General features: G+C 39.1%; 1 protein-coding gene across 10 annotated transcripts in view; it reads right to left on the reverse strand.

Moving 5' to 3' along the window:
* The window catches only part of LOC311095144 (uncharacterized protein), a 49,912-nt gene that overhangs the window by 8,206 nt on the left and 24,415 nt on the right, over positions 1–17,291 (reverse strand). For 5 of the 10 annotated variants that reach the window (XR_014608783.1, XR_014608784.1, XR_014608785.1 and 2 more), the window contains 5 exons: positions 1,971–2,116; positions 1,120–1,171; positions 944–958; positions 697–761; positions 390–478 (listed from right to left, as the gene is read on the reverse strand). Coding sequence is in view for 1 of the 10 variants with exons in the window: in XM_084133517.1 (XP_083989643.1) it covers positions 390–478; positions 697–761; positions 944–958; positions 1,120–1,171; positions 1,971–2,002 (253 nt within the window). In the remaining 9 variants the exon portion in view is untranslated. Of the gene's footprint in view, positions 1–389; positions 479–696; positions 762–943; positions 959–1,119; positions 1,172–1,970; positions 2,117–17,291 lie in introns of those variants that run through there. The other 5 variants (XR_014608782.1, XM_084133513.1, XM_084133514.1 and 2 more) reach the window with 3 other exon arrangements.

Here is a 17,291-nt window from a genome sequence, read left to right on the forward strand (position 1 = left end):
GATGACAAAATGTCAATGACTGGTTATTTTACAGTATGTCTCATTTAGATTAGATTTAACTAATGTGTTTAACTTGTGTGTGTTTGTCTGTGTGTGTGTGTGTGTGTGTGTGTGTGTCTGTTTGTGTGTACTAAAAAGAGAGTAAAGTGAGGACATTTTGGCCATTTAAAGGCCTGTTTGAGGGTTGAGGTAAAGCAGTCAGTTGTGATGGGTATAGAGATTGCATTGTGTCAATGAAAGAAAACCTGCTTAATAATTATGCACATTTGAATATAAGGTCTTCTTCAGTTCCAGCCCTCATTAACAATTATATCACTTATATATAATAGTAGTTATTAAGATTAATGTAGTTTGGGGAAAAAAAACTAAGAAAAAAAGGATTAGCCTACCTGCAGGGGTGACAGTGGTCAGAATATCATCAATATTGATCGTGACGATTTCTTCATAACCAAAGTTATATGGCAAGTCAACTGATTGTCTATAGAGAAATAAAGAAATAATCTCAAGACATAAGCATCTTTGTGCATTAACATAAATCATATATAATTTACACTTTAATTTAAAACTTACATTTTTACTTTAAAACAATCTAGATGAGCTGGACAATCAATTAATGTTAAATGTGTGATTTAAAAAAAGGTAGGGTGAAATTAAATGTAACGATTCAAAAACTGTAATTTAATAATAAAATCTTACGTAGTCTTTCTCTCTTCAGGGGTGGATGAACTTCGCTTTCTTTTAGATGCTTTACCCGGAGGATTCTGAAGATAATGAAGATAATGTTAACATATATCCAGATTAATCAGAATAAGGTATAAAGATAATTTGCCATTTCCATCCTCACAAATAAAAGATCAACAGCTCCTTATCTTATTGAAGACATAGTGTTTGACTTATTAATAACATGTACATTGCAATCTCTAGAATTCAGATGTTATCTTACCAAATAACAGAAAATCTGAAAAAAAATGAAAGGGTTTCAGCCTTTTCAAAATCAATGGCATATGATTTTTTTTGTGGAACTGAACAGGGAGGACATCACATGACCGTGAACTTCACAACTACTGTTTCTGTAAGTGCTTCAATCAACAGATCGTACAGAAAGAAACATCATCTCACCCTGCTGATTTCTGGAACACACCACTTCATTGCTTTAGGAAGAAAAGAAAACCTGTGAGAATCAAAGGTGGCCAAGCATGAGACAGGCTGAACCTGAGTGACCAAAGTCTAACCTTTAGAGCAAAGAGCATGGCAGGGCATGTTGTCACATTCACAGTGGAAATTAATGGCTATTTAACTAAATTTTAATAGTTGAATGATTATAAAACAAAATGTCAAATGTAACACGCAAACAAATTGGAATCAATAAATGGTATAAAATTAAAACATATAAAAGCATGTGACATCTTGACCCAGTTTAACATTTATACTGAGAACAACTTTTTATTATCCAGAATATATCACCCAATATGATTGTGGAATTTTACATTGTATTCACAAAAGCTATCCTTATTATTATCCTTAACTATTGGACAAGCAAGCATTTTCTTATTTGGACTTGACCGTTTCTAAAATATAGACCCTAATGACAATGACCCACGCTCTCCCCAAGTGAGAATATTGCTTTTCATGAATGGGCAGATTTGACGAGTGGAAAATAAAAAATACACTGGTAACATTACAATAACGTCTCATTTGTTATCATTAGTTCATGCATTAACTAACATAAAGTAACAATGAGAAATATACTTTACAGCATTTATCAAACTGTTCATTGTAGTTCATAAAAATGTCAGTGACATTTTAGTTCACAAGTTAATTAACTAATGTTAAGAGATACTGTTACTTTTGATGATGAGATTAACATTGAGATTAATAAATGTTGTATTCTTCATTCTTAGTTCATGTTAACTGATGTAAACTAATGTAAACAAATGAAATCTTATTGTAAACAGTTACAAATGACATACCTGAATAGACTTGTGATCGCAGAATCAAACATGCAGCAAATGAAGGACGAAAATTTCCAATAAAGTTGGCGTCTAAAAATCACTTCCTCAAAACATTTACAGAAAGTGTTCAGCAAGTGCTAACTTGACACTTCTCAGTTTTCCGCCTGCATGACAAGACAAAAAACAAAAACACTAAGATTATTTTTATCTGAAAAACTGAACAATGTTAAATATAAGATTTATTTGTTTATTTACTTCACTACATTTTTAAATCAACCTGTTTAAATCAACTTGTTTAAGGATGTTTAAGTCATTTCAACTTAAATTACATTAAACTGGCTTAAATCAATGAGTTGAATCTTGTAACTTATACATTTACATTTACATTTAGTCATTTAGCAGACGCTTTTATCCAAAGCGACTTACAAATTAGGACTAAATTAAGCGAGTCATCATGAAGAGGCAAAAACAACAACAACGCAAGGAGTGCTCAAAATACGAAGTTCAGGCATTATTCAGAGTAGCATAAGCCTGATAAGTGATGTTTCAAAGGGAAAGGAATTTTTTTTTTTTTTTTATGAGGTTATGTGCTCACGGAATAGATTGGTTTTCAGCTGTCTTTTGAATGTTGTCAGGGATTCTGCATTCCGGATGAGGGAGGGGAGTGCGTTCCACCAGTGATTTTGTGGCTTTCTGTGATGGAACCACGAGGCGTCGCTCGTTGACCGATCATAGGCGTCTGGTAGGGGATGTAGACTCGTAGGAGTGAGTGAAAGTAGGAGGGAGCTGAGCCTGTGATAGATCTGTAAGCAAGCGTCAATGCCTTGAACTTGATGCGAGCAGCGAGAGGTAGCCAGTGCAGAGAGATGAACAGAGGAGTGACGTGGGCCCTCTTGGGCTCGTTGAAGACAAGGCGAGCTGCAGCATTCTGGATCAACTGTAGGGGTTTGGTTGCACATGCTGGAAGTCCGGCCAGAAGAGCATTACAGTAGTCAAGCCTAGAGATGACCAGGGCCTGGACAAGAAGTTGTGTTGCATGCTCAGTTAGGAAAGACCTGATCTTCCTGATGTTGTGCAGTGCAAACCTGCATGATCGAGCTGTCTTTGAAATGTGATCTGTGAAGGTCAGCTGGTCATCAAACGTTACTCCAAGGTTTCTGACCGACCTTGATGGGGTGATTGATGATGACTCTAGCTGGATAGTGAAGTTGTGCTGTAGAGACGGATTGGCAGGGAGGACGAGAAGCTCAGTCTTTGCCAGGTTGAGCTGCAGGTGATGTTCCTTCATCCATGTGGAGATGTCCGCCAGACAGCTTGAGACCCGTGCAGCTACTGTGGGATCATCTGGTTGAAACGAGAGGAAGAGCTGTGTGTCATCAGCATAGCAGTGGTAGGAGAAACCGTGTGCTTGTATGATGTGTCCCAGTGATGTGGTGTAGATGGAGAAGAGGAGGGGACCAAGAACTGAACCCTGGGGAACCCCTGTGGTCAGTTGATGTGCTCTGGATACCTCGCCTCTCCATGCGACCTTGAAGGACCTACCTGTGAGATAGGACTCAAACCAGTGGAGAGGAGTTCCTGTGATGCCCAGTGCTGAGAGGCTGGACATAAGGATCTGATGATTCACAGTGTCGAAGGCAGCAGACAGATCCAGGAGAATGAGGACTGAAGATTTGGAAGCAGCTTTTGCGATCCGTAGGGCTTCTGTGACCGACAGTAGTGCAGTCTCAGTTGAATGCCCTTTCTTGAAGCCAGATTGGTTGACATCCAGCTGGTTGTTTAGAGACAAGAAGGATGTTACTTGGTTGAAAACAGCTCTTTCAAGTGTCTTCGCAATGAATGGTAGGAGAGAGATAGGTCTGTAATTCTCTACAAATGATGTGTTTAGTGTTGTTTTTTTAAGCAGTGGAGTAACCCAAGCCTGCTTGAATGCTGTGGGGAAAGTGCCAGTATGGAGGGATGAGTTGATGATGTGTGTGAGTGATGGTAGAAGTGTGGGAGAGATGGCTTGTATACAAAAGTTGAAAATTGCTTAACTAGTTTTGATGAGTTAAAGCAATGCAAATACATATGTTGTCATAACGTATTGATCATATTTTTTTTTTACAGTGTTAAATGAATGTGGATTAAATAATGCAGTTCTCACTGTTATTTTTGGTGAATCAAATGATTTCATATTCATCAAAGAATTGTTGTTGAACTGGTTTGTGACCGTATAAAAGGTAGGCCGTTGTTCTTCATTTATTGAATAATTATTGGATGGTCTGTTTAGTTTAAATGTTTAAAGGGTAAATTTGTTCAGATTTCTTCGATAAATACATGATCAAGTCATATGATAATACCAGATAATTGTATTTATTTATTTAAATTGTGAGTCATTGTTTGCATATCTGAGCATCTGTTCACTGACCTGTAAAAGATAAGATCTCACATTTATTGACCAACAATTATTAAGAAACTCTATGAAACTCTGTTTGAACTCTGTGCAGTTCTCTCTGTTACAGTTTTACTCGATTGCTTAAACACTATAACCAGGCTTTTGAACTAAAATTTCAAAACCATAATGCCATTTATCAAAAAGCACACCCATTTCCCTAAACTATAAATACTATTCCCTGTTTTGACACATGAGTCAGATTTGTTGAACTGTCACTGCAAAACTCTACACACAAATCCCTTCATTTCTCATTGCCTACACCATGTTGTCATGTATAAAGCACTAGCATTCAATATTGTTCACTCAAGTCAGCACAGCTTCAGCTCAGTTAGCACACAATTATCCAGGTGGAAACACTAAGAGTCAAAAATGATCACACACCAATCAGATCCTTCAGTAGATAGATAGAAGGGCCCAAATCAGTTTATAGAGTTTTGGAATAATAGATCCAGAAAGACATGAAGGAAGAGATTGAAGAGGGATAAGGAGGAGGAGGAGGACGAAGGGCAAGGGCAAGAAGACCTTCAAGCCACTAGTTGCCCACGTCTTTATCAATGGTATGACTATGAGGGAGGCTGGGCTACGAGCAAGGCCAAATTTGAGTCGCTTCACTGTCGCCTCGAGAACCTTCATGGAGGTGTGGTGGCAAACAAAATTCTATCACTGAATAAGAGACAAACATTTCAAATAGTCTTTGATGAGGTTTATTTTCTTGCAAGAAAAGGCCAGGAGCCGTACAGTCACACAGATTGTAGTGTGATAGTGTGACAGTGAAGGGAGGGCATCCTTTCTCCTTTATAGTCTTGACTCCCAGAATGTTATCTTTCTAGGCAAATGATGGTATTTCAACCATATGTGGAACATCCTTAGACGTGTTCATCATATTGTATCCTTGAGTGGAGGCCCTCCTGTCACGTCCCAACACTCTTTACCATTCCAATACAATTGCACACAAGCAACATAACTTACCAGTTTTGGAAATGTTGTTTTGAATTTATTGCACCAGTGTGTTAGACTATGTTGTAGTGTGTGTGATTTTGAGGGCTTGTGTGTCCTGTCTGAGGGCAAAGTTTGGTTTTTCAGCAAGAGTGAATGGTTTTGAGTGTAGAGCTTCATTTTGAACTGAAAATAGGATGTTTGAGGAACTGGGTGAGATGTTATGGATTTGTGTTTACAGTTTTGAGAATATGAGGCATAGTTTCAAGAAATGTGTTTAAGCAATCGAGAAAAACTGTAATATCACTGTCACTGACTGATGGAGAGCTGATCTGGTTTCAGTTCCATTGCCATTACCAGACCCATTACCAGAACGTTTTTTTTGTGGAGCAAAGAGGAACATGGTTTGTGTTTCCAGCCACAAGACTTGTGAAAGCATTAGGGTTGTCTGTGGTTTACGACAGTTCCTCTTGAAGACAGACAGAGACAACATCAGTAACAATAATGGGGGGTGGTGTGGCGCAATGGATAAGACACATGCCTTTGGTGTGAGAGACCCAGGTTCGAATCCACTGTGAGACACCAATGTGTTCCTGAGCAAGACACTTAACCCCTAGTTGCTCCAGAGGCGTGCGACCTCTGACATATATAGCAATTGTAAGTCGCTTTGGATAAAAGCGTCAGCTAAATGTAAATGTAAATGTAATAACACGTAATATCCTGCAGAAGGCAGTGATGAACTATTTCAGATATTACCCAACTTTATTTTCTTCAAGTAACCGGCTGTGTTTCAATATCTGTGTGTAGTTTTTTCTTCTTCATGAAGTTGATTTTCTTTAAGAATATTGGCAGTCCTCATTGACATTGACATTTCCATTCATGTCATAATCATTTAGATATTTTGAAAGCAGTCAAGCTCTACTTAATAAAACTAACCATATTTCTGTCAGGGCACTATCATCAAATTTACGATTGACAATTAGCATACAGTTAGGATTGCCGGTATGGTTCTGTTCTGGGGATGCGTTTGGCAAAAGCATCGTTAGCCAAATATGGTCTCAAGTTCCGTCGTTATCAAGTTCAACGAGTCAGTGTTTCCCGAAACCATCGTTATAACGAACATTCGCAAACAGCATCGCAAAGATGTGTAGGCCTAGTTGGAACGACACATCTCGACCTGTGGTTAGAAGCAGAGTTTCTTGTTTGCATGACATGTGGATTTATTAAATCCTTATCTTGAGTAAAATAAGCAAGCTGACATTCATTAAAATCTGTATCTTTTATTTATAATACATGTCATTTTCGTCTTTTAGTTTGTCAAGAGATTTAAAGCACTGTTTTTGAAGAGTGCGCATGTGCATGCTAAGAACAAGTCTATGATTGAATCTGAAAATAAAGCAAAATAACTGAGAAAAATGAGAAATAGTCCTCATATGCCATGTTCGTAACTTAGCAAAACATCTTGCATTAATTCGATCTCAAACAGATTCATTTAAGAAAGTTATTACTCCACCACCTGCATGACATCATTAATCAACATTGTTGAACGACCAATTCGCCACAATACAGTTTCGGGAAACAGTCGTGACTAGATAGTAGATTTCTTCAATGATGCATAGTAGCCTACTATGTTAGTGAAGCAGCGAGTTACGTCATTGTACGGGAAACGCACCCCTGGGCAATCAGCAATCCGATCAGCAATAACCCCCCTTAGGGTAAACAGAACAGAACCAACATGAATGTATTGCAGATATCATTAATTCAAGATTTTAAAGTACAACATAATGCGAGAATTTATTCTGATTCCAGGGCACTCAGAAGGCCAAATCCTGAGTGAGGAGAGGAGGAGCTGGGGAGGGAGGAGGGTAATTCGCTCCTGAGGAACGCGATAGCTGTTGATAATGCTGAAGGAGCTTATATTGTATATGAATACAGTGATAGGCATCATCGTATTCCTATAGGTAGACGTGGATCAGCTGATGCGAGCTTGACTAAAGTGACCTGCCAAAACTGACGCTACACTTGATTTTCAAGCACACAGAGAGACTTATGTTTATTAGTGACGTACACTCAAAAAAGTGTCTGCTAGATGACAAAAAATCATTCACTGTTTAGTTTACAGTATGTCCTCATTTAAATTAGATTTAACTAATGTGTGTGTGTGTGTGTGTATTTCTCTGTCTGTATGTGTGTATTTCTCTCTCTCTCTCTGTGTGTGTGTGTGTGTGTGCTAGATGACAAAATGTCATTGACTGGTTAGTTTCATTTAGATTATATGTGTGTGTGTGTGTGTGTGTGTGTCTATATGTGTGTATTTCTCTCTCTCTCTCTCTCTCTCTCTCTGTGTGTGTGTGTGTGTGTGCTAGATGACAAAATGTAAATTACTGGTTTACAGTATGTCCTCATTTAGATTAGATTTCACTAATGTGTGTGTGTGTGTCTGTGTCTGTGTGTGTGTGTGTGTGTGTCTATATGTGTGTATTTCTCTGTGTGTGTGTGCATGCCTATGTGTGTGTGTGTGTGTGTGTGTGTGTGTGTGTGTGTGTGTGTGTGTGTGTGTGTACTTAAAAGAGAGTAAAGTGAGGATATTTTGGCCCTTTAAAGGCCTGTTTGAGAGTCAAGACTTGGTTTTAGTGATCAGGTTATAATTCGGTTAAGGGTCGGTTTAGGGTCAGGGGTTAGGTAAGGCAGTTAGTTGTGATGGGTATAGAGATTGCATTGTGTCAATGAATGTCCTCACAAAGATAGATGTGCAAGAATTTGTGTGTGTCCTGTTCTGTTCAATGTGGTCTGTGTAGTAATGATAGTAATCTAATGAGCTCTAATCAGTATTATCTTACTGGCTCTAATTAGACACACACCTTTTTTACATCAATGCATTTGCATATGAATGCATTTACTTTCAGATGCATATTTGTTTATCTATTTCTTCTGCTTTTGTTTTATATTTGAGATAATATTTCTTAAACCCTTTAACCCTGAACCTGCTTTTTTTCATTAATTAAAATGTATTTCTTGACATTTTATTTTATTTTATATATGCATTATATGAAATAAAAATACATGCATTTTACTATCATTCTGGGTTCATTCGTTCCTCACAGTTTAGTCAAACCCTGAATCACACACACAGATGTTTGTCTCAGTCTGTCAGATCTCTGCTTGTCAGTCTGATCATTGTTTGCTAATGTTGGACTGTCTGGTGTTTCTCTGCAGTTAGATTCTGTACACACACACACACACACACACACACACACACACACACACACACACACACACACACACACACACACACACACACACACACACACTGTGTGTTTATGAGGAGCAGCCTGACAGAGACCTAATCTCAGCCGGCTGTGTGTTCGTCCACAGTTTAACTTTAGTTTCTTTTAGTCAGAATGTTTACTAAAATGCTCATGTTCAGTTCCTGCTTGACCAACTTCTTAAAGTTGACTTGAGCAGGGAACATCCATGTGTCCTTCTCTCAAATCCTGTTCCTGCCTCCTGATTGGACGACAGCGGCCGGCTCGGTCTCCCATGGCAACAGTGCCACTGCTGTGGAGGACGGGGTCTCTGGGGGCGGGATCAGAGATCAGTGATGTCATAATGACCAGGCAAGTCATTTAGTGTCCTAATGCTTTGGCACTGGGCAAAAGAGCTTTATATGTAGCCTATGATGTAGAGTAGACCTTAAATGTCTTCATTCTGAGTGTGTTTGTCTGGTTATTTCATTCTGAGTGTGTTTGTCTGGTTATTTCATTCTGTGTGTGTTTGTCTGGTTATGCTCACAATTGCATACTTGCATACTCTGCATAAATGTTTATGTATGTATACAGTGCACAGTATGCAGGTTTTCTAATTTGCCCAAATGTGAAGTATACAACCAGAGCAAAAAAAATTACATTTCAAACATTTGCATATTCTATACTGTAAGTAGGGATTGTCTGCATGTTTCATTTCTCTGGTCTAGGCTGTGTTTGAAATCGCCCCCTATACCCTCATTCACTATCCCCTACATTACTCCACTAATATAGTGCACTTGAAGGAGTGAATGAAAACGAGTGAGTGAATTCGGACACCAAGTGCGCCGTTCAATAATCATTTGAAACTTAGCAAACTGGCAGCTTCAGTAGTGATGAAAAGATTTATCTTGAACCCTGTCATGGAAACTATGTATAAACCTTAATTAAACAATTTAATAATCAAGAAAAAAGGAATTTAAACCTGTATGATATTACGCTGTAGCCACAGAAAAATTAAAAAAGGATGGATGGATGATTCAGCTGCATCCTCTGGTCAGCCGCGGGAATTCATTCTGCGTGCACACAGTGCATTATGGGTATTCTCTAGTGCCTATACGTAAATGTATATACAGTATGGTTGAGTGTATCGGTTGTGCACTTATTGTGGTGCATTATGGGATTGAATGAGTACACTCGATATGGTTTCAGACACCAAATGGCTCTCCTCAAAATAGTGCCCTATTTAAGGATATAGGGGGTGATTTTGGACACATGCAGACCTAGGCTGCGTTCAGCCCCGACAAAACGTTGCACAACGTTTTTTAAACAGAAACGGTGATGCGTTGAACTACTGTTCTGATGACGCAAGAGTTGCAACTATGGCAGCTGAGAAGGCCATTCTTTGTGTTCTTTGTGAAGAATTTTCGGAGCCTGATGAAGTCGGTATAAATATGTGTTTAATACTACAAAATATGCCCGATGTTACAGTTACTGCACTTGCCGCCCAGAACAAAAGAGAACATCCCAATCGAGTGAAGGGATTGCTGAAACTGAAACTGAAGCACACATCTTACCTAATTCAGACTAAAACACATCTATTTAGCCTCACATACTGACTTTATTTGTAGTTCATACTGTTTTAATACCCTGTATTTTCTTTCTCATTTTTAGGAAAAGCACTTAATTACCATTGTTTATTTCTATACCAAATGTCATACACTTGCAATGAAGCTAAAAATATAAACAACTACATCATTATGTTGATATCCTATATTTTTACAATAAAACTTACGACAAACATGTCTTCTAATATCCTCAGTTGTTGCGTATACCGAGCTGCATCCAACACATTTGTAAATTACTTTCCTTGAACCCATTGTGCGAGTTCACTTAATACCGCGTGCTTTATATACATGTTGCTGCTGATTGGACTGCAGTTCTGACACACCCACCAAACAAGAGAAAACGTATCTCAAACCCCGTTGCACACCGGTGCACGCCGTTTCCAGGAAACATGACGTTCAACCCGGAAACCGTAGCAAAACGTTGCACACCGTTTTGAACTTGAACGTGCCCCTAGTTTTCAGTTCATTGCTATGGTTTCTCATTGATTTGGTAATGTGTTACACCTGTTGTTAATTTAGTTTCATTCACCTGTATATTTAAGCCCTGTGTTTCTTTCAGTTGATTTTTCAGTTCTTGTTGCGTTTACACCGATTGTTCTGTTTCCTAGTGTTCTGAGTTTTTGTTTAATAAACTTTAATCCTGCTGTAAATAGATCCTCATCATTGCTGCAACTGTATTGTGACATCTTACATTGTCGTCTCATGTCACATCCATTACATTCAACACACTGGAAATCCAAGGTCAAGTGCATTGTGGGATACAGCATTGTCCATGCAGTCTAATGAACATTTAATGTAGAGTTTGGCAAAATATACAGCAATAACCCAAGCATTCTATGCGCAGAAAAGATGCACCATAACACACACTCTCTCTCTCTCTCTCTCTCTCTCTCTCTCTCTCTCTCTCTCTCTCTCTCTCTCTCTCTCTCTCTCTCTCTCACACACACACAGGAATTCCCTCAGCTATGTCATATTAGGAGAGGTAAACAGTTTAATTGGTTTCCTTGGCAACTGTCTGTCAGACTCTTCAAGACACACCCCTTCCAAACACTCGTCACGCGCAAACAGGACAAACACCAGCGATGTGAACGGTAGTAGAGAAGAATCCAGTGCAATCGGCTCTACAGCTGCTGACTGTGTCTCCACAAAAGTATTGAGATTAATTATTGCTTATTTTCTTCTTCTTCTATATTTATAATTGGATTTGGCGTTGGTGCTTTGGAACTATGAAACTGAATAGTAGCGTGATCTCGCGCGCCAGCTCCGATAATGTCCTCACGTCCGCATGTGGTTCCGTCATTTCTCTTTGTTAACGCGCGTACAGGTGAAGATTCATTCATTCATTTCACACTCCTGTGCTTCTTCCATCGAGTTCCGTCCCACTGGAAGACAGCAGATAGCTGAGATAATAATTACACTCACCCTCTACTCTACATATTTCTCTTTAGCCATTTCTCATTCTTGTAAAACTTAATTAGAACTTCACACGACTTTAATGACATCTGATTCTTTCCAGAAACACAATTTATTACCTAGAAACTGCATACCAACAGGCTAAAACACCTAGAACACCTCATAAACGCATAATTTACTAAGAACATTCTAACAACAGCGTAGAAACATCCTAGCAACCACCATAACTCCTTAGCAACTCCCTGGCAACCGGCCACAACATATTACAACTAGCAGTGTGGTGGTGAGTGAGTTTTCTGAGAATGTAAAAATATAGGCTTAGTTTATTTTATAATCTGATGCTGCCGATTTGACAAGAGAGAGGGTTTGTCTAATTAGAGATCATCGCTCCTCAAGGAATCTTGTTTTTTAATGGCATCGTCATGTAACTAGAATCAAACCATTAGCAGGAACAATAACCATGAGATGCAGAGAGAAAGAGAATGATGAAGAAACAAAGAGACAAAGAGAAAATGAGACATGCAGCGTTATTACAGTCAAAATATGAAATGTACAAGACCAATTTAACACAGTCACCAGGGACAAAGAGGATGGGAGCAGAATGACAGGAGCTTTTGTGTGTGTGTGTGTTTGTGTGTGTGTGTGTGTGTGTGTGTGAAGGGCTGTAGGGTAATAGAAAGCAAGGAGGAGAATAGAAGATGAGTGTCAAAGGTGTTCAAGAATGTAATTATTTTCTGGACAGACATTTCTCCATCCACACTGCGATTCCTGACATGCCCAAAATATGCCAGAAATGAGGATTATGAGACCTTCACCTTTTCTTCTTTTCAAAATGGAGCTCAGATTTGGAGTTTAAAATAATAGTGAAAGTCAAATGTCACAACTATTAGCATACTGCCATTAAAAGTGTGCTTGTGGCTGCATCCCAATTCACAGCAAAATAAAGGGTACATCATACTTTTGAGTAAATATGCAAGTAAATCAGTCACTTTTCAAATTGACAATATTTAAAGTGATTTAATTTATTGCTTAAGTTAAATATAATAAGGGGAAAAAAGTCGGCACACCACGGCTCAAAATGTGAAAAATTTAATGATAAACTCACACTGATGAAGAGCCTACGTGCTTGAAATGTGCACCTGTGTATGTCTATTTTAATTATTTTTTTATTTTATTTTATTTTTTGCCATTTATTTATTTCCTAATCCAAATGTGCCCATGAAAATGAATTTTGAGCTTTAAATATTCCTGTTTATTTGTCCAATTGAAAGTAGTTTATTTACATTATTATTTTTTATTAATTTGATAATTCATTACTTAATTTCTTAACACTCATACTCCACATACTGTTCAAGAGTTTAGGGCCGGTATTTTGTTTAAAATTTTTTTTTTTTTTAATGTCTCAATAAGGCTGAATTTATTTGACCACAAATACAGTTAGTAATGTTACAATTTAAAATAATCTCACAATCTCACAAACTACAGATAGTATGTGAATTGGGATGCTGCTACAGTTTTACAGTCATAGAGGAGAACATTTAATTCTCTGTCACAGCAAACAGCAAACACCTGGAGCACATTTGTTAATTAGATGCAAATCACATGCAAATATGTAAATCAGTTGGCAAAACACTGCATATACCCTTTTTTGCAGTACGTGGAGTTGATATTTTGTTTTTGCTTGTCCTTTGACCTGGCTGCGTCCATGACAGATTAATCAGAAAGACACAAACTCTCTGACATATTAATCATATTTCATATATCAAATATAATAGTTTTTAAATCCTGTTAAATTGTCTTGACAGTTTCACACATTTCTTAATATTGAGGATGGTCAGAGGAATCAGTGGACTTTACAGACCGACCTTAAACAGGTAAACACACACACACACACACACACACACACACACAAACTATGGTCACTAACAACAATGCTGAATGATTCAGTTGAGCTGTCAATCAGAAGTGTGTTTTGTTTCAGATTAAATTGTTATTGATTGACATCTAAACTCCTGAGGTTCCTCAAGGCTGTAGGCCTTGATTACATCAATGATTACATCACAGAGCTCAAATAGTCAATCACAAAACTGCTATATATATATATGTAAAAAAACAGCGTGTCAGTCATAATGCAAATAATATCCACAGAATGATGTTGAGTGTTCAGAGGCCGTTCAGTGATAAAAGCATTGATGTGTGTCTGCCGATGTGGGTTATGATGTGTGTCTGCTGATGTGGGTCATGACAGGTTTGAGTATTTACTTCATCATCACATTAACTGATGTGAAAGTGGAGTTTGATCTGAGGATGAAGAGGCTCTTGAAAGCTTCTTCTCAGCTCTGTTGCAAACGTCTCAAAGCTCTTTATGCAGTAATAGGTTCTCTGAGTTCCCTCCAGAAATTAGACAGGTAATTACAAACCAATGATGAATGTGTGTGTGTGTGTGTGTGTTTGTGTGGGGGAGAGAGGGAGAGAGAGTGTGTGTATGTGTGTGAGTGTGTGTGTGAACTACACATAGAACCTTTAATTGTTTTCTGTGTGGATAAAACACAGGCTAATGAACTGAATACTAGCGTGCTGAATGCTATTATTTAACACGTCATGTGTGAAACAGTTAGACACACAAACGTTAATCATTCAGTGTGTTGTGAACTTAGAATCGAACGACCAGGAGACTTGGTTGTTCCTTCAGCAGGATTCTTTATTGAGAACACGAGCCGTCGGCAGCTGCAGTCACCAAGCCTGACGTGAATGTTCTCTTACAGTTTATATACATTTAGGGGCAGGAACCGAAAAAGACAGGTTTAGGAACTGGTTTTAGACTGAGAGCATTGCCCACCCTAATCCACTCAGCATATCTATTCAAACACTGAGACCCGAGTACAGGACTGGCTGGACTTTCTTGCTAAAACACAAACTCCAAGAGTTTCAGTAAAACAGGACTGACCAGAGTCGTTTGCTAGAAAACTCTGATAATCATAATTTATACCTAACCTTAACCTGCTAAATTCAATGTAAACCTAAATTAAACATTTTAATAAATCTGGATTCCCACATTTGCCCCTTTGAGAGTCTTAAAAAAACTCTCACAAAATACAAATTTATACACTTAAAAGTTAATTCTTGTAACTTGTGTAAGTTACAGGCACATAGCAAGTTCAATCTTGTAACTTGTGTAAGTTACAGGCACATAGCAAGTTCAATCTTGTAACTTGTGTAAGTTACAGGCACAAAGCAAGTTCAATCTTGTAACTTGTGTAAGTTACAGGCACAAAGCATGATCTGTGTTGTTCATCTGTAATTGCATGTTGACACAGAAACAAACATGCAATTAGGGTCCGTGAAGTTCTTACGGGTAATATTCTTTTATGGTTGGACCAGTCATTTTCTCGTGCGAGGCGTGAGTCATTTGTTGAATGAAACACTTGATACTGTGGAAGCATACGTAGAACGCCAGTAGGAGAAATAACAGCAGCATTGCTATTTCTTTAATCCACAGCCAGGGTTTACCTATCAAGTTTCCGAACCATGAAGAATTGTCTTCAGTCATCTGGTGTAATTTTGTTGAAAGATCAAGAATGTCTTGTTGGATTTTGTTCAAATTCTCTGTTGGATCCATTAACCCGGTGCAGCACTCAGGGCCGATAATGGTGCAGGCTCCTCCTTGCGTTGCAAGAATGTAATCCAAGGCTACTCTGTTCTGTAAGATCATTATCTTGTGCGAAGCGAGAGTGTTCGTGATGTTGCCCAGGGCCAAAGCCGTATCATTGGCCAATTTCTGTACAGAATCCGACAGGCTTCTGACTTGATCGAGAGCCTGCATGACACCATACGATGGGATTAAGGCTCCAAGAGTTCTTGACCACCACGTTTGAACACAAGTGAGTCCTGGAATGCAGCCATCTTTGTTGGTAGAAGGGGCTGAATCATGTAACTGTGGAGAGCTTGGAGTGTAGTGTGTGTTTTCTCTGATAGCTGGCAGAACATAAACCAGGGTGCACCTGCCGTTGAATTGGCTGGGTAGGATGCTGTAGACAGAAGTTCCACATAACCAAAAAGTGCCAGTTGGTGGAGGAATCATACACCACTGATTTATTGCAAAAAGTTTCGGTAGGGATGGGTTCCTGGAGAGACACTCGATTAAGTCATTTTCCTGTTTCTTCTCTGTAGTAGTAACATACACATGGGATTCATCTGTTCCTCTTTCAATCACAAAACTGCAACGTTCACGAGGAATTTCACCCAGTGGAGTCGATGCTGGAGCATAATTTTCCATGCACCAGTGGAACATCATTGGCAGGAGTAGATCTGTCATGATGGGAGTAGCTGAAGTTAGGTTGCAGGATGGTAGTCCAGGAATGCAACACTGAGAAGCTGGAGGAATGGTTACGTTGTGACATGTATCTTTGTTGAATACTTCACTGGTATGGTGATCGAATAAGGTACACGTGTCACATTTGGAGATAGGGTGTGCAACCCATGGGATTCCGGCTCCTACTGAAGGTGCATGTGGCATGCAAATGTTCTTTCCAGCAAACAAGGCATTTCTTGACATATTCATCAGCTCTAAGAAGATGTTGTTTCTGGGGTCCACACTTTGTGCGATGTCCATGATGGTTAGTAGTAGTACGACAATCTTGATCATGATGAGGGATGACTGAAGTTCCCGTAGATGAGTTTCTGCGTTGTGTATTTTTTTTTTTTCTGTGTTGGTTGTAGTCTCTGCAGTTGGTCTAGTTGTTTTCTGGAGGTTGGGTATATGCAGGTGTGTAGGTCAGTGCATATGGTTCTCAGGATAACCATCAAGTGGTGTCGGCACAGAGTTTAAGAAAGAGAAAAACAAAAACAAAAAAACAAACAAACAACTGCAACAGACCAGTATTCATTGTAAAGACTACAAAAATTAGGGTTGTATTCTCTGTTCAATCTGTATCTGCTAATTGTGGTTCCTTCTTTCCCTATTTCTTAATTTATGAGACACCTAAAAAGGAACAGTGAGGTGAGGATGGACTATGGTTGGGAAGGGCCTATAAGGGAATCTTCACCGCAGGGTTGGCCCCCGAAAGCCTGTTGCTTCCAGTTCTTTCCCTGGGCACCTCACTGGTCCATGTGTCCTATCCTATCCCTGTAGGGGGAGGAACCACTTTGCAATGTGACAAATGAGTCCATGTTTTCTTTCCCTGGCACAACACCGCAGCTGCTGTAATCAACATTACTTGATGTGGTCCATGCCACTTAGGTTCTAACGGCTTGTGTCTGAATGATTTTATCATGACCCACTGACCTGGGATGATTGTGTGTCCACCCTCTGGTGGAGTCTGCCAACATGACTCAACTCTCTCTCTGGCACTCTGTACTGCCTTTGTAAGGTGTTCACAGTAAGAGATCAGGGCATCTGAGGCAATGTGAACATCAGCATTTCTAAGATCAATCACACCTGGCATCTGCATTGGGCGTCCTGTAATAATCTCATGAGGGCTCAGTCCTACTGATCTGTTAGGTGACGCTCTCATACTACACAGTACTGCTGGCAGCGCTTCAACCCATGACACTCCTTCCTGATGCATTTTGCTTAGCCTGGTTTTGATTGTTCTGTTTGCCCTTTCAACCTGTCCTGATGCTTGTGGCCTGTAGGGGCAGTGCAGATTCCACTTAATCTTCAACATTTTAGACACTTCTTTAA

Source organism: Abramis brama, assembly GCF_963993115.1.
Source record: "Abramis brama genome assembly, chromosome: 13".
Lineage (NCBI taxonomy): Eukaryota > Metazoa > Chordata > Actinopteri > Cypriniformes > Leuciscidae > Abramis > Abramis brama.